At 44.6% G+C, this 20436-nt stretch overlaps 1 protein-coding gene across 3 annotated transcripts; it reads left to right on the top strand.

The window, feature by feature from the left end:
- Positions 1–392: 392 nt before the first annotated feature.
- LOC147460650 (ankyrin repeat family protein) lies at positions 393–19448 on the top strand. 3 transcript variants are annotated; one of them, XM_086508352.1, is made up of 7 exons: positions 393–597; positions 2543–2630; positions 7151–7215; positions 7322–7390; positions 7462–7511; positions 18629–18711; positions 18804–19448. In XM_086508352.1, exons 1-7 carry the CDS (start codon positions 418–420, stop codon positions 18854–18856), a joined length of 588 nt encoding a protein of 195 aa, XP_086364478.1. In that variant the 5' UTR covers positions 393–417; the 3' UTR covers positions 18857–19448. The 3 variants fall into 3 exon arrangements, with proteins under 3 accessions (XP_086364478.1, XP_086364491.1, XP_086364485.1); XM_086508365.1 differs by having other exon boundaries at positions 395–597; positions 18659–18711; XM_086508359.1 differs by lacking the exon at positions 18629–18711 and having other exon boundaries at positions 403–597.
- The last annotated feature ends 988 nt before the right edge of the window (positions 19449–20436 follow it).

Raw genomic sequence — 20436 nt, 5'->3', positions numbered from 1 at the left:
ATGAAAAGCCACATGAAGATAGAAAGCCAAAAGACAAATGAAGATGGAAAGTCAAAAGACTTTGTGTCCATATAAATTGGTGTTTCTCTTCTCTTTCATTTTTTCTTTAGCGTTTTCTTTTAATTCTTTTTAGCGTTTCTCTCTCTCTCTCTCTCTCTCTCTCTCTCTCGTAATGTTGTATTCATTTTTTTAAGATAATATTGTTGCAAATCTATGTGCTTCGTCATTGCCTGTCGTTACGTGCTATAGATTAACGTATGTTTTTTTTTTTTTTTTGAGTGGAATCCTTGAATTAGAAACACCTTTTAATTCTTTTAAAGCCATTACAAATATCGAACTTGTAAATTGCTAATCAAATGATGCCAAGTAGGATTGCGCTGTCCACTTACTAGCGTATCCCATTAACCCTAGTGCCAAATGCCTTTTATTGTCAACTTTGCAACATGTTGTTGTAGGAAAAATTCCCATTCCCTTGTTCCCTTGACCTCAAAGGAGAGCAGCATGGCAGTGCCAAATGGTGCAAGCGAAGAAGGCGATGCTTCACCAGCTGTCCGACCAGCTCGTGAAGCTAATCCCGTGGCAGAGTCTCTTATAGAGGTATGGCATTGCCACAGAGAGAGAGAGAGAGAGAGAGAGAGAGAGAGAGAGAGAGAGAGCGCATCAAGTCAGCCTTGCTTCAAGTAGATTTCTTTGTATGCGAACGCATCGTCTTCACGTTGTGTACAGCAAGAACAACATCATGCAACTGATGGGAAGTGGGTTTCAAGGGGCTTTGCATTCGGAAAAAATGTGATTTCCTAATTGCTTCGTACCATGCTTATAGAAAATGTGAATAGAGTGATGATGGTTGCGTTAACCTGCGTGTGATTTTCTAATTGCCTCATACGATTTCTGCTTATAGAAAATGTGAATAGAGCTTTTTGCACGCACTAGTTTGTAGACGGTTTTCTTTTGTGCCTTTATCTATGTCAACGACACAATTTAAATATTCATGGAATTCTGGGGTACACAGTGGGCTTGTCCCATCTAGGGTGCATACAGCATATGACAAAAGTCTGGCACACAAACACACAGCCTGGGTGTATACAGCAACTCATGAGTATTTTCTAGCATTTTGCTTGATGAATTCGGCATACTCAATCTCATGTGCACATTGGCAATGCCATCCACGAATCTGATGCCTAGGTGCAGAATCATATTCTTCTGTGTGCGGATGTAAATCTGAATGAAAGTAGCTTTTAAGGAAATTGACCAACATTATGCCATGTTCATCGCCAACTTGCATACAAATGGGCACAAGGCAATTGTATCTCCACTTATTTCTTGGCAGCCATTTGCAGCAGTCCCTTCTGCCATGAAGCAGGGAGTATCCTAGACTGCCAAGAGAGGAAAATGGTTTGATGTGATGGGACCTTGAGTGCCTCCAAGGGTGCATCAGAAACTTCCACCACCTTGCCATCCCAACATGGATATTTCCAGACACCCAATCGGTTAAGCACGGACTTGTGCGCATGCATGTGCGTGCACACACAGAATGATACACATGCACACACCCAATGGCACACATGGAGGGCAGCGAGCGCTATAAAATTACATTCTCTTTCCACCTCTGTTAAGCAATGTTGATCAGTCTGTTTACCTTATAGAAACATAAAATGGGGAATCATAGCATCGTAGCTACCATTGGAATTGGGTTGGGAACTTGAAAGGGTCAAAGGTAGGGAAGGGAGCTTGACAGGTGTAGACAGAGTAGGGAACAGGGACTTGGTAGAGAGTTGGAAGTGAGGTATCGAGGCAAGTTTAGATAGCGAGTAAATAGATAATTCAAGAACAAGCCCATTAGACACCTCGAATTGAGGAAATTATCACTCACTCGAATTGAGGAAATTATCACTCAGATTCATGACTTGTCACAATGGGACAGCTCCTAAGGGCATCTTGATACTAGGTACTGTGTTTTGCAGAAATGTTCCCTTGTCAGAAGTGGGACAAGGAGTCTTTATTTGTGTCTTGTGTTGTGTTGTGTGTGATCGATGGCCTCACCATCCAAGTGTCTTTCCAGCATCCAGGTTACTACTGTTCTTTCTTTGATCACTGCCTATCTCAACACTGTGTCATTGTATTCTAAAGTCCACTTCTGCAAGGCAGAACTTGCAGCGTTTACTGCACTCGTTCCTTGGTATCAATTGCGTGTGGCTTAGTAATTTTTAATCGTTCTGGCATGCACCAGTGGTTAACTCAGGAATCCCAAGTCTCCAATCCTTCATTTGCATCAGCTGCTCTCCTTTCTGCATCTTTTTACCAGGAATTGGATGAAGTGTAAATAGGCTGCTATATGCACTTCTAATAAATGGCCATGGTCTGCGTGTCTCTGGAAGTAACTGTTGTATTGTATGCACAGTAGGTGCGCTTTTGAAAGGGATAACAAGTCTGTGAGTCTCAGGCTTAGAAAAGATCCTAACATAGAAAAATTTTTAACAGACTAGTAATATTCTTAAATTTCAGTTGCTTTTCATGTAAGTTGATTTTGTTTCTGCATAAGGTTGCTAGGTATGGAGATGTCGATGGTGTTGAAGAGTTATTGGAACAAAATGTGCATGTTGACAGCCAGGATATGCAAGGCAGAACTGGTGAGCTTTTTGTCTTTTGGTATAGGTTTGAACACTTTCACAAAAAGGTTACTAGTTGCTCATTGGAGCTGCTAAAGTGAACTGCTATTGACACTGGAAGCATCTAAAACCCCATAGAGAAATGAAGTTGTCCATACTCACACTCAACACAGGCACCAACTTGCCTATGGCTCTCCTAATAATCGCATCGATAGCAACTACCTTATGTTTTTAGAAGTGATGTGATCTTTCCAAAGAGTCTCATCAATCGAAGATGGGTGATGCTGGTAAGTGAGGGACTGAATAATTTCTTTCTGCAAAGCAGACCCTTCGGCTGGCATAGTACATTGGTGTGTACAACTTCTTCACTTTAGCTGGCATCAACACAACACCAATTGCTGCATCCGAGGCATCGACAAACATGTGGAATGGCAAGCCCCACTGAGGTGGTTGCACCACAGGACTGAGGTGCCTTGGAAAGTATAAGCTCGAGTGACTGAAAAGCCTCGTCACATTTGTCGTCCAAAGTAACTGCTTTTGCTTTAGTTCTTGCTGGTTCAAAGGTGCTGCAATGTCAGCCAAATACCACAACGTTTTGCCAGTGCCAACATAGTCGGCCCAGAAAGCGCAGGATAACTTTCACTCTCTTGGGTGTTTTTGCCAGCCGGATGACTCCAACCTTGCCGGGGTCTATTGCAATTCCTTCAGCTGACACGTGTCCCATCAGCATCCCACTCTTCACACAGAATACAGGCTTAAATGGGTTCAAGCTCAAACGAGCCTCTCGGCACTTTGTGGAGCATTGTTGCAAATGATTAATATGCTCAGCATAAGCTTAAATATATCATGCGAACACAACTCAAGGTCCTGCTCCTTGTGCTCCTCCTCCCTATTTCCTTTGGTATCCAAGTCAATACATGACTTGGCCGCATCCACAATCTTGGGCTCGTTAGGAGGTGGGGATTGCATTGGTATAGGCTTCATAGGAGCCACAAACTTCCCCTGCGTGGCTTGAAGATCCTTCTCCGACATATCCAATTGCTCGTTGCCAAAACATCCTCACAAACAAGCGTGATAGTGTCAGTGATGGAGTCGCCTAGGAGCAGGAGCTTGGTCTCAAGGGTATTTGGAGCCAATTGAGGGGAAACTTGACAGTTGTACAACACACGTAGACACTCATCCATGTGCAGGCTAAAGGCCTTCCTAAGTAATGCAGAAAAATAAATTCATCCCCATTCATTACCACCGTTGACAAGCGGCCGATCTCTACATCGGAGATGGCCTCGTCCGATAGAGGCATACCTTTGGAGGGGTGCTAGTGGTAGCCACAGTCAACGGTTTTTGCACTACGTCCTCAAGTCCCCTAGGATACTGTAGCAAAAGTGTGTGACTCTCGGCGGCAGGGTTCATGGGGACACCCTGTGGATCCTTGCCATCCTTGACCAAGGTGCCAATGTGCCGGTGTGATTCTCACCTCCTTTGAATCTGGGTGCCTCACTGACAAGGAAGATGAATGTGGCAATTCGAGAGAGGTAGGGTAAAGGGGCCAACTTTAGGCCACCTAAGCGGGCAAGCAAGTTGTGAACAACACAATGGACAAAATCGCACGTGTTGGGGCACACAATGAAGCCCGTGCTAAGCCCTACCAACAGCTCAAATCTTAGCGTGAGCAACGAAACATGGCTCATGAACGATGCCGCGACATTTTTTGTGTGCATCCAAAAATGGCATGAATAGGGATCCAATGCAGGGGGTAAAGCGAGCCATCACGCCAGCAGGGATTGAACCCTTGATCCGATGGACCAGAGCCGTTTTCAGCTGCGTTGTCCAACACACCTCTCAAGCGTTGGTGCCCCAAAATCGGTTCAAGGGTCTGTTAAAATGGGGGGGACATCAATCCTCCTTTCGGGGGCCAGCCTTTTATTGGCCCCCTTACCCTACTTCACCCCCAATTTGTGCTTCTTTAGTGCCAACATGCGTGTAGCCTGCTCGTCAAGGAAATGCCCTGTATCAATGGCAATTTCCTGAAACCGTTATAGCGGCTTGGTGAAACGGGCGTTCTCTTTTGTGAATGAAGGGCAAGAGGTTGCACGGCGCCCATACCTCCGTATGTGGTGGGATAACCATTGCATATTTCACGATGTGCTCCTCCATGAACGCCACAATCTTTGCAAATGCGTTGATGTAGAGATTAATTGTGGCAGCAAGGTTGGGGAGGAGTGTGCAACTCTAGCTTTCCTTTGTATTTGGTATCTCAAGGAAGAGCGTAAAGTGCGATAGAGGAGTCGGTGTGGGTAGAGAGGTACTCGCACAGAGGTAATGGATGCTTTTATGTTTTGTTTTGAGAGCAAGCAGACAATGGAAGAGCTAAGAGTTGTGAAAGCGAAAACTGTAAATGAGTTATTGAGAGACCCCTTATATAGTGGTGTTTTTTTTAAAGGTCAATTTTCTAAAAATAGCTTAAAAAAATCTCTATTTTCGAGTAAGCAACGAGTTCGCACAATTGCAATGGAGTTACGTATACAGATAGCAAAAGATTCATAATGATACCAAGATTTTTATAAATTACTCTAAAATGGAACTCAAATAAATTGTACATGAGACAACTGTAGCTCACTGAAAAATCAAAGAGTAACAATGCTATAATAGCGATAGTTCTATTGACACCCCAATTCTCTTGGACCTTCATTTTGTGTTCCATTCTCTTTTCAATCTTTAAACATTCAACATCAAGTGAGTCAATGACTAAAAGACTTTGTAGCTACAAGTGCACTTCGATGAAAACATCCTCACCTTGTAACCTTGGAACGAAATTGAGTTTCTTGAAGATCCTCAAAGCCCATGATGGCTAAATGTTCTCGTACGTTGCTGAGAGTCCAATTTTTGTTCGCTTGGACAGTTTCCAAAACCTCATTAAACATCTTCATCGTAATTTCAAAGGAAGTAATAATAGCTCCTTCAACACACTGCAAGGGAATCCACACCCCAAGGTTGCATATCCAATGATCGTCGTAAAATTGTATGTTCAATGAGGTGCGGGATTTTAAATAGCGCATCCCAATACCTGATATGCTCCAACTCTACAACAATATCTATCTCCATTGTGCATGCCATTCATAAAACCCTAATTTTTTTCTATTAGGCTCCCCAAATCCTCATAGTGCATATCTTTGCATACAAACATAGTGGTAGTCTTCACAAATGCAAGTTCTTTAAATATATGCACAAAACAATGAACAAGAAAAGACCAACTCAAGACCTCGGATCTAGAAGCTTTAGTATATTTCAAGGAGTTTTGGAATCTAATACCACCTTTTGCTTCAAAGATGCTATCGACCATAAATCTGGCTGTGGCCACTCCAAACTTAATAAAGAAGATACTTAAAGATGGTAAAAATGCAGGTTTGAAAGTGCATAGGGTGCTCTTTAGAGTTCTTTCCAAGCTTGTCCGAATAGCTCGTCAAACATAGATATAGTGTGCAAGATATTGTAGTTTGAAGGTCGAAGTGGTTTGTAGTTTTTTACCGGGTAATATGGATATGGTGAAGGTCCAAGGGATATGTGAAGTTATAGGGTTGAAATTTTCAATTTGTTGTACACGTTGGTCTTTCGAGATGTGCAGTCGGAGTTCAAACGGCCAAGCTATGAGTAGATGAAGTTTCACCGGGGGTTGGGTCTACACCCGGAAACGCCTCGAAATGATGAAACACACAAAATGTTTCTTTTTATAGTGTCTTCAAGGCATCCAATGCCCATAAAATGAAAGGTAAAAAATTTGCAAACCTTTGTTAGAATTGGTGGCTTACCGGAGGGCTCAAAAGGAGGACTAGAAAGAGACATACCACGTTACATTGTAGATACAAGCTGCTAAGTCGTACCTTGCTTGATTTTGGAGAGCCAATGCTTATTGAAGTCAAAGGGAAGCATGTAAAAATAAGTTACTATTATGTCGGTGAGAAGATAGGGGTCATGAAATAGACAAGGTCACTTCAAGGCCCATCAATGTCGGTTTCAGGTCAGTTCACAGAGTAGGAAAGGCAATCATCAGAGAAGCCAAGAACCCACTCCCAAGTCTAAAAGCATAGAGACTAGTCTCTCTCATTGATGATTGCGCACACATCATGCGCATGGTGAATCTCTACCGTAAAAACCAGCTCTGTGAGTCACAAGAACTTATCAGATTTCAGTACCCCCCTTTTTTGTTTTTCTGCATGATGCTCGAAGTGGAATTAAACCAATGGTGTATCCGAGTTATCTGTTTTTTCATTTTTTTCATTCACTCTCCTCATCTCTCTCACTACCGTTGCACCTCACCTTGCTTGTCTTCCGATCACCGTGTAGGGAGTGCTTTACTGTGTTATACCTAATGTGCAAAAATTATTTCTTTATGGAGAAGGCAAATTTATGCAGCCTGTATCAAGACCTAAAAATATCATCTGAATGCTAATTTTATGTCAATCTTAGGTCAATTTTTAACTGTTTGTTCGAAGCTTGATTTGGTTGATTTTAACTTTGAGGACACATTTGTACTTGATCAACAGCTTTACACATGGCAGCTGCAAATGGGCACATGGAAGTTGTGCTTTTCTTGCTTAATCGAGGAGCGGTAATAACTCCTTTGTTTCGGTTTACTTTCATGGCGTACTTGGGATAGCTGCCACTTTGGATCTAGTTAGAATCTGTACTGGTGAGAAAAAGGTGTTTTGACACAGGATGTGAATGTTGAAAATGATGAGAAAAACACTCCTCTTCATTGGGCAGCCTTGAATGGGCATATTCAGGTATGGGGGCTGCACATTTTTGCTTCTCATTGTTGTCCCGTTTGTATGTTCAAGAAGAAAAAACTTCACAGGTTAGTGAGGAGTTGATTGTAAGAGGAGCAAATGCTAGTACTTTGAATCGGTATATCTTTCAAACCTTGACTATGTAAATTGTGAGTTAAGAGCTTGGTGTTGATTTTAAAGATTACTGTTTTTTCTTCTTGCATGGTTTCTTCTTGCATGGTTTCTTCTTGGTGTTCAGGTTCAGCCTGCATATCCACATGAAGTAGGGCTTTGAAAGGATTTGAATCGTGCATTATTATTATTCATAGACAAATAAAGTTGCCTGATTTAATTTTCCCATATTCAACAAAGAAACATGCTAATTTTAGCATTACAGACAATCTAAGGTTTGTGGATTTGGAATAGCTGATCCATTTGCAAGCTAACCTCCAAAGGTAATGCTGAGCTAATATTGGAGCCGGGTGAGCTCCAGCTTGATGAAACAGATCTGAATTCTTGGAGAGGTAGATTTGATGGAGGCCATGCCAAAGATCAGGGTGTGAGGGAGAAGGGGAAAGTGGCTTTTTACAAAGACCGCCTCATTGTGACTATGGAGAGGCGTACCACATGACGACGCGAGGCCTATGGGACCAAACTCAACATTGCTGCTTGGAACTATGATAGGTCTCTGAGACTGGATGTAGGAGCCTTTGAGGAGAGTTTCACTGGGAGGGGCATTGTATTTTACTTAGAGATACATCAGGCACCTTGAAACAGTTTACCCCATTTTAGTGGATATAGATGGGAGTGGGCTTGTAGATAGGAGACGAGATCAGAGCTTAGGGGATGAGGGTCTGGTAGAGTGGTTGTACTTTATAGGGAGGAGTTCTAGATGACGATACACATTGCTCACAGAGATGATCATGCCAGGTATATGTGGGTGAGATCGAGGCTAGAGACATGCAGATACCTATATATTTCTATATGCTATTTTACACCTAGTATGATAGCTTATGCGGTATGGGAGTTCTCTAGAGATGGTGAAATCATGATTCTGGGAAATTTCAATGCAAGGATAGCGCAGCGCCAGTCAGTCTTCCATAACATCTACGCGGAGACGGTGAGAGAGCTTGATACCATTGACATGGTTTTGGCCAGAGTCACATGATAGCGAGTAGACAGAGTATGGTAGATTTTACTTATTGAGATGGGTAGTATATATGGTTTAGCCATTCTGAATGGTATCAAGAGATTTTGTGAGGATGACACCCAATTTCATTCCATGTATTGATGTTTTTGTGGTGGGCCCTAGGCCAATTGGGGAGGTAGTGGATCATGCTGTCCCTACTTTTATGCTTATGTTCTCCTACAATATAGCTGCACTGTCGTAGGCACCTAGGCCCACTCGCTATACATTAACGAGGGAGACAAACTCTCTATATTGATGAGATACACATGTACCTCTACGTGGAGGAACCATGACGTCCTCTTCATGAGCTCACACAGGTTCTGACAGAGAAACTACATGATGCAGCAACACAATCCTTCCTGCATAGCCACCCTTTAGAGAGACCTCGTTCTGGGAACATCTCCGTAATCATTTGTACGATGAAGAGTGCAGAGAGACGAGAGTCTGCTCATGGGCGTCACCACTCACAGACAGTCAAGGACTACCTTTCGGCACCTTGTGTTATGAAAGAAGAGAGATTACCTAGCTTAGCTCTCGAGAGATTTATATTAGTTATTCTTGAGCCAGGACTCAGGTGAGGCTTGGAGATTGTTTCGTGAGCACTTTCTAGCACCAACTATTACATCTATTGACATATGGGATGAGTATGCTACTTCTCTCTACATAGCGGTCATTGCCAGATCCAGGGTAGTTTTCGTTCGACGTACGGGACGTCTAGTACCGTTCGGTCGGACCCGTTCCGTTCCGTACGTTTAGTACGTTCTGTACGATCGAAAAATGTAGCCGTTTATGACCGTTGGCGGCAGTTTTTGCACGTGTTAGTGGGCATTTAGGGAGCCATTTTGGAGCATGTTTGCAATCATGTGGCATGTACCAATGCCTATTGCCATGCTCTCCCTCTCACATCCATAATGCCCCATGCTCTCCCTCTCCCATGCTCTTCCTCTTCCTATAATCTATTTAAGCAACTCCTCCACCTTGTTCTCAACACAACTTACAAGCTACAAGCTCTAGCCTCTCAATGCTCTCATCATCCATGTGCTCCCATTGAAGCTCTCAAGTGACAAGGTTCAAGCTCTCCTTCTCTCCCTTGGGTTTCTCCCCCTCAAGCTCCCATTGAAGCTCTCGAGTCTCAAGTGACAAGCTCTCCATCGTCTCTCCCTCTCAAGCTCTCATAATTGTAATCTGTCTAAATGTCAAGTTTCTTTAAGGCCTAAGCCTTAGGCTTAAGAATTATTTGTTTTTTTATATTTTGAACGTACATAACGTCATCGTACATCATAATTTTTTTTAGTTCGTTTAGTACCGCACATCGTCGTACGTGTACAAAACGTACGAGACCGTACGAGACCACCCTGGCCAGATCCACGAGAGGCATGACCACACACTGGTGCTTTCTTTACTATAGAGATGGTAAAGAAGGCTATTGATAGGATGAAGACTGGTAGAGCATGCAATCATAATGGCTTGGTAGCTGAGCGTTTTATACATGCAAAGGATCTTTTGGCTGATCTTCTTGCATCGATATTTAATAGAGCTATGCGTGAGGGTTTCTGTAATACTTGGAGCATATTCACGATTGTACCTATTTTCAAATTTGGGGACCCTAGTTTACCTGGGAATTATCACACTATCATGATTGGACACGCACTAGCCAGATTATATGCATCCATCATTGAGCATGAGCTGAGCACAGGGGTAGAGAGAGAGGGCATCCGAGCGCTAGGCCAGGTTGGTTTCAGGAGGGGTTTCTCTACCCTAGATCACATTCTCACACTACGAGTTATCATTGAGGAGGGCAGAGTTCATGGGTGGAGGATTTATTGTAGCTTTGTGGATTTATGCAAAGCTTTTGATACAGTTCCTTGATACAGTTCCGAGGAGCAGATTGATAGCAGACTGCAAGAGCTGGGAGTGCGTGTAGAGCTCATATGGGGGATCATGTTTTTGTACAAGACAGTTACAGGACGTGTGCGTACGCCCAAGGGACGTCAGAGATTATTCACTCCACCATTCGAGTGAAAGAGGGTTACCCACTATCTCCCACTTGTTTTGGCATGTATTTTGAAAGAGGCTTCAGACTACATAAAGAGGGAGGGTGATAGAGGAGCACAGCTGGCAGGGACATGGATACCCCTACTGATGTATGCGGATGATTTTGAAAGAGGCTTCAGACTACATAAAGAGGGAGGGTGATAGAGGAGCACAGTTGGCAGGGACATGGATACCCCTACTGATGTATGCAGATGATTTTGTGTTTATTTCAGATTCACCTCAGGGGATGTGGTGCCATCTTGATGCCTTACACATATTTTGCATAGCATATTGGTAGTATGTCAACCTTTGGAAGACCAAGGTTGTGGTATTCAATACTACAGTGCATGCGATCAGCAACAAGTTTTACTTATGGACAGGAGTGCGTGGAGTATACCAATATATACACGTACCTTGGGGTGAATTTTTTGTGGCCCGATTTTCTCCATGAGGAGAGCGGCAGAGACTAGACTAATTAGAGCATACGCAGCTAGAGACTAGTCTGACTAGAGTGGCAGAGACTAGAGCATACGTAGCTAGAGACTAGATTGACTAGAGCATACACAACGTTGGGAGGATTGGAGAGCATGTCTTTAAAGGTTCAGTTCTAGGAGCGTCGCACCAAGCTATGGCTTTTTGATACTTTGGTTGCCTCAGCTATGCCATATGGAGTGCAGCTATGCGGACCCTCGGTGGATCATCATAGTTGTCAGCGTGGACGTACATATGGGTGGCGAGACATGGAGAGGCCACGTATCTCCATGATCTCCAATATGATCAAGGCTAGGCCTTGGTTTCCCATGCGATCACCCGAGCAGAGCTAGTTGCCCCTCTTGTGGTGGAGGCTCTTACGAGATTAGTGGCATTCATACACAGCTTATGGGAGTTCCCACGAGATCGTTATGCTTGGCTGGCTCTGGAGTCCTCATGGCACTTGACATCACAGGGACATATATCATGTTGGTGTGCACAAATGGCACATGGTTTGAGCTACATGGTTTCTCTATGAACAAGCTCCCCCCCTTTGAATATTCTCTAGATTTCCCCCACCCCCCCCCTCTCTCTCTCTCTCTCTCTCTCTCTCTCTCTCTCTCTCTCTCTCTCTCTCTGTGACAGAGGAGGGAGGTCACTAGACTTATACGACAGGATCTGTTTTCTATGGATACCAAAGGACATGGATATAGCCTATGCAAGAGCTGGGCATGAAAGATGACCATATATAGAGAGCTTTTTTCCAACTCACAGAGGATGGGTTCTTATTGAGGCTTGCCTACATGGATACTTACTCACTGGTCCCACGGCGTATGTCACAAACTGTTGACGTGTCAAGTCACTAAAGAATGTAGCCAACCTTCAAATCTCGGCAGAGGGGCCTAAACCCTAAGAATAAGCAGACGATGAAGAAGAAGTTCCTACCAACCATAGTTACAGGGAATGGCCGTTTTCAGGTCGCCGTTCCCCCTTTCCATCCTAATTTCCCGTTCAGGATCCCTGTTCCGTGTTTTGGACGTGAGTATCCGAAACAGGGAATGACATTTTATGCATGTTGCCGTTCCCCGTTCCCCGTTCCCCGTTCCCGTTCGGGTAACTATGCTGCCAACTTATGGAACCCGTCCGACGAGGTCCAGTGACACAAGAGAAAAAAATAAAACAGGACCCACACACACGCGTGGAGCTGATGACGTGGCAGAACTGTACGAATTTCCGGATTTTGCGTTTACATGTTGACGTGGCGGAATTGTACGGATTTTCGGATTTTGCGTTGCTGACATGACAGTTGTACGGATTTCTGTAAATCACGTTGACTGCTTTTTGGGCCAGATGTTTTTGTACCTGATGCTTTTGAGTTTAAGGCTTTTCTTGTAAACTGCTTTTGGGCCTAGGGCCTTTAAACATGAGGCCATGGGCTCATTCTCTAGCATGCTTCTGGACAAATGTGCAGAGGATGGAGTACCGGCTTGTGCTTAGTTGTTGCAATATAAAGAAATACTCAAAGGGGCGCCAAGGTTTGGGGCCAATACTCTCTGGGGTGGAATTCCGCCACTCCGTGTCGCGTGTGCTCTTTCTTTCAGTTTCAGTTGTTATTGAAGTGCTAAAAGTCTGTTCAGTCTGTTCTTTTCTATTGGCACGTGGTGCTCGTCTTGTGACAGTGGTATCAGAGCATCAGGCGTGTGCTTTTCTGAAAGCATACCGGTCCTACAAAAGAGCAGTTAGAGCTAAGTAGCCTTAGTTAGAGCTAACTAGAGGCCATTGGAATTTTATTTGAAGTATCTTTGCGTCCCGCATCAGAGCATTAGACGTGTGCTTTTATGAAAGCATACCGGTCCTACAAAAGAGCAAACAGATCATACTAGAGGCTACTAGAATTTTATTTAAAGTATCTTCAGGTCCCGTATTAGAGCATCACGCATGTGCTTTTGTGAAAGCATACCGGTCCTTCAAAAGAGCAGATAGAGCAAACTAGAGGCTACTGGAATTTTATTTGAAGTATCTTTGGGTCTCTACCCCAAACCTATGAGACACTCCTACCCTTACTTCATGGTGCATCGGGCGCGCTCCTGTCTTCACCGCTCATGTCTTACAAGGCATAAGCCATAAAGGTTACTTGCAAGAGAAGGATGCAAGATTTGTTTCGAGCTGCTGTTTTTTCTCATAGGTAGTGCCACGTAGTGGTGGAAATCTATAGCTACCAAGCCGCATGCTCCAAGGACTTGGCAAGCTTTCAAGAAAATTTTTGCCCGAAGTTACATGCCTTCAGACTCTTCCTTCGGATTGTAGCTTCTGGTAGAGTGGGGTATCTTGAAATGTTTGCCATGGAAACCCTAGCAGACTATAACTTGAAATTTCTCGACATCTCTCAGCAGGTGTCTCTTGTTGATAACCTTGGAGGTCCAATGTGATTGCTCTCTTCGGACTACCATCGCCACCAGAGGAACACTGTCTGTTCAAGAGCTAATGGACCATGTTGTGGTCGGCTACGACCTTATGGAAGGAATCTAACCCTAATGTTTGGTGCAGGTTTCAGGATGGAAAGTCAATCTACTTTTTGAGCTCGATTGATGTGGAGATTTCTTTTTAAGTTTGAGTTCTGTTTGAGAACTTGTATGGTGATCCTATATGGAATTTGTTTGAAATGGATGGTATCTGTTTTGAACATGTCTTGGTGCTGATTTGAATTGTTTGACTCTGGTTTTAATACTGGTTTCATTGATTGGTGATTTTACTCCCGGGTGGAGAAGTGAGAAATACTGTTTTGGTATTGTTTGAACCTCGGAACAACGCAGGCCGATGTCTGGGGAGCATTCCGTTGTATGCTTGAAAACCTTGGAACAACGCAGACCAATGTCTAGGGAGTGTTCCGTTGTCTGCTTGAAAACCTCTTAACGACGCATGCCGATCTCTGGGGAGCGTTCCGTTGTATGCTAGAAACCTCCGAACGACGCAGATCATGTCTGGGGAGCGTTTGGTTGTATGCTTGAACCTCCAAACGACACAGACTACGGTCTGGGGAGTGTTTGGTTGTACAATCCTTTGAGCTCATGGCGCGTACCTTTTTAGGTTATTTGCGGGGGGAGTGACGAGGTAGTCGTTGAGTAGCTTCATGTCGTAGACCGTTCGTCTTGGGGGAGTGCTCAACGGCGTTGTTTGTTGTGTCTGTAACATGCATATGTGAGCATTTGTGTTGCATTGTGATGTGCCAACCACTGAATATTCCTAATTGGATGAGATTGCCCGGGTATGTAATTTTAGTGCATCAAGGCACTCGTGGAAGATCAGTGCGGTCTGGTTGTGATGGTAAAAGAGAGCCGAAAGGAGAAGACAACTCCTTAACAAAAAAAGCGAACAGATTGTCCCTCGGAAATTTTTGAGCTAACTTGAGTTGTTTTGCAAATATGCTGTAATCGTGGACGATTACACTCTTTCAAGAAGGGGGGATGTCACAAACTACTGACGTGTCAAGTCACTAAAGAATGGAGCCAACCTTCAGATCCCGGCCAAGCAGCCTAAACCCTAAGAATAAGCGGACGAAGAAGAAGTTCCTACCAACTTATGGGACCCCATCTGACGGGGCCTAAGTGACACAAGAGAATAAAATAAGGCAGGACCCACACACACACATACGCGTGGAGCTGATGACGTGGCAAAATTGTACGAATTTTCGGATTTTGTGTTGACATGTTGATGTGGCAAGACTGTACAGATTTCCGTTGTTGACGTGGCAGACTTCACAGTTTTCCGCAGATTGCACTGGTTGTGTTGACAGTTGTACGGGTTTTCGTATATCACGCTGACTGCTTTTTGGGCTAGATGTTTTTGTACCAGATGCTTTTGAGTTTAAGGCTTTTCATGTAAACTGCTTTTGGGCCTAGGGCCTTTAAATATGAGGCCATCGGCTCATTCTCCGGCATGCTTCTGGACGAAGGTGGAGGATGGAGTACCGGCTTGTACTCAATTGTTGCAATATAAAGAAATACCGAAAGGGGTGCCAAGGTTTGGGGTCAATACTCTCTGGGGTGGAATTCAACCAACCAGTGTCGCATGTGCTCTCTCTCTTTCAATTTCAGTTGTTATTGAAGTGCTAAAAGTCTGTTCTTTTCTATTGGCACGTGGTGCCCGTCTTGTGACAGCTTACGATGTGCGACTGGACCTATTTGGACATCATTACACGAGTTGGAGATTGAGATCGATCGATTTCGAGGTATCTTTGTAGGTTGTGCTAGCTGTGTTAGAGAGAGCCAGAGACGGAGCTCCTATATATGCCACTATACAACAAACTATGAGATACGTGGCCGCTTTCATTGCCTCTCTAGAGAGGGTCTTTGGACCTCTATCTAGAGTTATGAGATATCAGGATCACAGATGTCGTGGACTCTTATCTACTGGAAATTCAATGACATCGAGCAGGGTTACTATGAGAGAGAGAGACTCACAGACCGCAAGACACTCGGTGACAGATCACAGTGTTCTTCCATCGAAAGATAGAGTAGAGACCAGAGTAGCTAGAGAGGAGGGTCACAAGGGAGGGGCAGGAGGGGTGGCTATACTCTTCAGACAGGGACCCCGGAGTAGGATACAGATTGTTGTACGAGACCCACAGGCCCGTTATCTCTGGATCTGTTTTGAGCTATCACAGGCCAGGACTATCTACATCACCCGCCCTTTGCTACTTCGCCCCCTTAGGCTCCAGATTTTCTACCACAGAGATAACAGGGGAGAGGGAGGAGAGATCATCTCCATACACATGCGTGTCAGATGAGATTATGGAGTACTCTAAACTAGGGGAAGTCTTCCTTATGGGAGACTTCAATGCCAGGACAAGTAGGAATCAATGTGAGACATATGACACAGAGGACCCGATGGCACTATTTGCCATACAGGAGGAGGCCACCATGAGAGAGTCAGCAGACACAACTCGCACAACAGAGTACGACCATCATTTGCTTAGATTAGGCTCTCAGTACTGCCTCGTTATTTATAACGGGATGGCACAATGGCCTACTTCAGGAGGACTGACATACCACATGGAGTTGCAGCCGAGGTGGGGAGCACCGTGGATTACATCATGTGACCCAGAGAGGCCACCCACCTACATAGCTTTTTCACCATCCCACCCATACCGATTGGAGTCAACCTCACCTATCTTGCACTCTCCTTCACTGGCGATGCCACACCCCACACCCCCATGACACGCACCCCACACACCACGATCCATTTCGCACATGAGCTAGCCCCCTTACACTCGATAGAGGTCGAGAAGGGACTCCTCCTGCTCCACCCCTCTACGCCACTACCTATGCTTGCCTCGCACATCACATATGTTCTTCAGACATCAGTCATCAACTCTTTCCTGCACACCACCCATACCGGCGACACTTTACCCCCCAAGGACCATGCCACATAACCGTTGGTACGGTGATGAGTGCAGAGACCTCTACCGCCGGTCGCGTGCACAGCGGACTCTTGGAGAGACCACCGATCGAGAGACCAGATGGCAGATGAAGACACTCCATGCCGAAAGACTCGAGCTTTCGAGGAGGCTTAGGAGCTAGAGCTATATCACTTGTTCATGAGCATGGACAGTGCTACAACATGGCGCACCCGCACCCTCCAGGAGCCATGACCGACTACCCCCATTGAGTATCCACATGTATGGCACGACTATGCACAGAAACTCTATGAGGTGCCGAACCAGCCTCCGATTCCACAACCTCCTGGGCCTCGACCCTCAAGCTCCTCCTTCATAGCGGAGATGGTCAAGAAGGCCATCCACCAACTATAGCACCGCGGATCATCAGACCATACAAGTTTACAAAGTGAGCACCTCATTTATGCAGCCGCCACGATAGCCGTGTTGATCGCACATGCATTCAACCGGGCTATAGGGGAGGGCTTCCCAGAGGAGTGGACCGTGCAGGCACACCATTGTGCCGATCCACAAGACTGGAGACACTTTAGACCAAGGGAATTACAGGACTATCATGATCGGCCATACAATGGCCAAACTATATGGGGTAGTTCTTGAGGCTGAGCTTAGTTCTTACGGGGAGGCTGAGGGCCTACGGGCTCCTGTCTAGGCAGGGTCCTGGCGAACCTTCTCTACTATCGACCACATCTTCGTTCTGCGCTGCCTCATTGATGGGGCAAAGGTGCGGAAGAAGAGGCTTTACTGCTACTTTGTGGATTTCCGCAAAGCGTTTTGACACCGTCCGACGGGAGAGGCTCTTTCGATGACTCCAGAGGTTGGGGATACCTTCGGAGATGATATGGGCCATCTACGCTTTCTATGAGAGAGTGACTGGGAGAGTTCGCTGCCCAGGCGGTATGTTAAAGTCTATTGCTAGATGCCCCCTCTCCCCAACCCTCTTTGGAGTCTACATCGATGAGATCTCCGACTACATCCTACAAGTGGACCTAGTAGGTATCACAATCCACATTATGCTATATGCTGATGACATTGTAGCGATTTGAGAGTCACCAAAGGGTCTACAGAGTCATGTGAGAGATTTGGATGAGTTTTGTACAGACAGGGGACTCACAGTGAATCTTGGGAAAACCAAGATCATGATCTTCCACACCTCCAGAGCAGTTTGACAAGCAGCCACATTTACAGTAGCAGGAGGACCAATAGAGGTGGTCACCTCCTACATCTACCTAGGAGTCACATTCACGAGCAGACAAGGGCCCTTCTCCATGGCACATGCCGCCATTGACAGACTCACCAGAGGATATGCAGCACCGGGCATGCTAGAGTGGAGATGCCATCAGGCACACTTTCAGGGGGCCCGCACGAAGGGGTGGCTATTCGACACATTAGTCACACCAGGCCTGATATGACTGTTCTAAGTTCTTGCAGTAATAGTGTCTCGTGGATGACTACCATGAGTTTGTAACTTGCATTTTACTTGATGGGTGAATCTAGGCATGTATAGGTCTAACTAAGCATAGAACATATTGTATCAAGGACCTCCTAGAGAAAGAAGGAAGTTGGGACCCCAAGAGTTGCGAATCGAAACTTAGCTACTTATGTTGTTTCCAATATAGTAAAAAGCCACAATGCTCGGCTTCAGATCTCCCAACATGTGCATTTTTTTCGCTCATACGCTCTTGTCAGTCTTTTGCTAGAAAGAGTGCTTATATTGCATCCCATTCTGGATAACACAAACAGTGAACAAAAGAATGTACGAATCTAACAAGGTGACAGCTCCAAATAGTGGCTTCTCATGTAAATTGTTTTTTTGCTCTTGATAGTGTAGGTCTTGGGATAAAGAATATCTGGAAGGGTTTGTAAATCTATGTTTGGTGTCAAAGTGGTGATTTGGTATAGATGTACGCTTACACAACCATAGTAAAACATCAAACTATTTTTTGGTGCTCAGATAGGCTCTTTAACTTGTTTGAATTGGGGGTATCAAATTGTATGTGCCCAGCATCCTCTGCTAAAGAAGCATGGCATTTTCCTGAATTTGAAAACTGGTAGTATGAAAATTTCTGAAGCTTTTGTGATTCTCCTTCCGGACCTACCGGTGCTCTAGTCAACTGGGTTTTCCTGCTTGTGCTATTAGCTGTGTTGATATTCAATGGCTAGCTACCATCGCCATTCTTTTGTATCTGAAAGGTGATCAATGCAGTGTATCTACAAAGAACAGAATATTCTGGTGCTTTGTCGTTCTTGAGGTTTTGATGTTTAGTGCTGTTTGATGGGCGCAGGTATGATCGAACACCTTTGGATGAGGCAGTTAGTAGAGGAAAGCAAGCAGTAGTAGATGCGATAATAACGGCAACTACTGCTGCTTCTCTAGCTACAGCTGACGTTCAGGAGTAACGAGTGCACAGCTCCATGGTAACATCAGCATGAGAGCTATATACACAGGGGCCTTCCGCGAGTTCCAACGTGTTGGAGGAGGCTTTGTGGAGAGGCTGCTACATTGTTCTGTCCTGCCGTAGTGCATGAATGCGATATAATTACTGGGTAGGCTTAAATCTTTCTAATGCCTTCGTAAATTGTCATGGCAAGGGTCGTCGTGCTTGGAATTGTCATGAGCTTTGGAGATACGGACGATGGCTTTGAGTGGTGGGTGGGTTTTCTATTTCTAGTCAAATTATCATGCCAGCTTGAAGACTCTGAGCATATGCACACATCCCTAGTACTAGAGCCCCCCCCCCCCCCCCCCCCCCCCCCCAAACAAAAAATCCACCCCCCCCAAAAAAAAAAATCCCGTCATACACCAAGGTTTTCTCTTTATTTTGTACCAGTTTGGATTGTTTGTCTTTTTTGTTAGATGGAAGACATACACCTATATACTTGATTCGTCTCATAGGCCGATTTTGGCCTCGCATAGACGTTAAAAAATCTCTCTCTCTCTCTCTCTCTCTCTCTCTCTCTCTCCGTCAAATGAAAAACAGATCTACGTTCGCCAAAGGCATAGAACATATCACATGCCATAAGATCCATGTCTGACAACATAGCAAGGTAAAGAGTGCTAAAAATGTAAGGCAATAAGTGAATAAATGGAGCTTGCATTATCTCCTCATGGGTGGGTACCATAATGTGTACTCACATGATCAACTTACATCATTGCATCGATCTCTAAGAGTTGTCTTGACTCTCGACAATGGCTAGGATGAGGTGATGGTAAATTTACCATTGACCTGTTTTGCGAGGGGGAGAAGCATGTTGGGGTCTAGTAATTTGTGTCCCTACCCAAGAGAGTCCTATGTATTGAAGTTAGTTGTGTAGTACAATCCTGTTGAGGAGTGTAACATCCTACAATTCTTCCAAGGAGTGTAACATTGAAGAGAATCTTGTCACTTGTCACTGAATGGGTCCACTATTGTATTGAATTTGGCAATAAAGCACGGAACTCTAGCAAGAAAAGCATCTCTGATTGATGCAATCCAACATACTAAGTAGAGGCCAAATACCCTCTCCAAAGAGGAAAAAACTTGTACCCATACCCCTCAATACACTAGGCACCTTCACATGTAACGCTCCTTTCATCTCTAAAGAGAATAAAAATTGTCCCTACACCCCAATAATACATCAGGCACCTACACATGATGCCCCAAGTGGCATAGTGGACTTAGAAGGGAGGGTGTGTAGAGATCTATTTTTCATGCGTGTTAATCTTGTAGTCTCCTCTCTCGTTGAGAAAAAGGATCTGGTATATTCGCCTTCGAGTATTTGCAGGACTCTTATGTACTCCATGAATTCTTGGTTATATATGAATGCTTGGTTATATATGAATGTTTGGTGTTGACCCCTTCCCACTATGTTGGTGATTAAAATAACAACACCTTGATGCTGCATGAACCCTTATATCTCGGGCATAGCTTTGTGGTT

The sequence above is a fragment of the Adiantum capillus-veneris genome, chromosome 3 (assembly GCF_014529385.1).
Source record: "Adiantum capillus-veneris isolate H3 chromosome 3, ASM1452938v2, whole genome shotgun sequence".
NCBI classification, from domain to species: Eukaryota; Viridiplantae; Streptophyta; class Polypodiopsida; order Polypodiales; family Pteridaceae; genus Adiantum; species Adiantum capillus-veneris.
This window is presented reverse-complemented; position numbering and strand designations above follow the sequence as displayed.

Bases quoted from the DNA above. Each gene is read 5' to 3' on its own strand.
- LOC147460650 (XM_086508352.1), top strand. From the start codon at position 418: ATGCCTTTTATTGTCAACTTTGCAACATGTTGTTGTAGGAAAAATTCC. The intron at 7,391-7,461 runs GTATGGGGGCTG...AAAACTTCACAG, and splicing joins CCTTGAATGGGCATATTCAG to GTTAGTGAGGAGTTGATTGT. The intron at 7,512-18,628 runs GTATATCTTTCA...CCGGTGCTCTAG, and splicing joins AATGCTAGTACTTTGAATCG to TCAACTGGGTTTTCCTGCTT.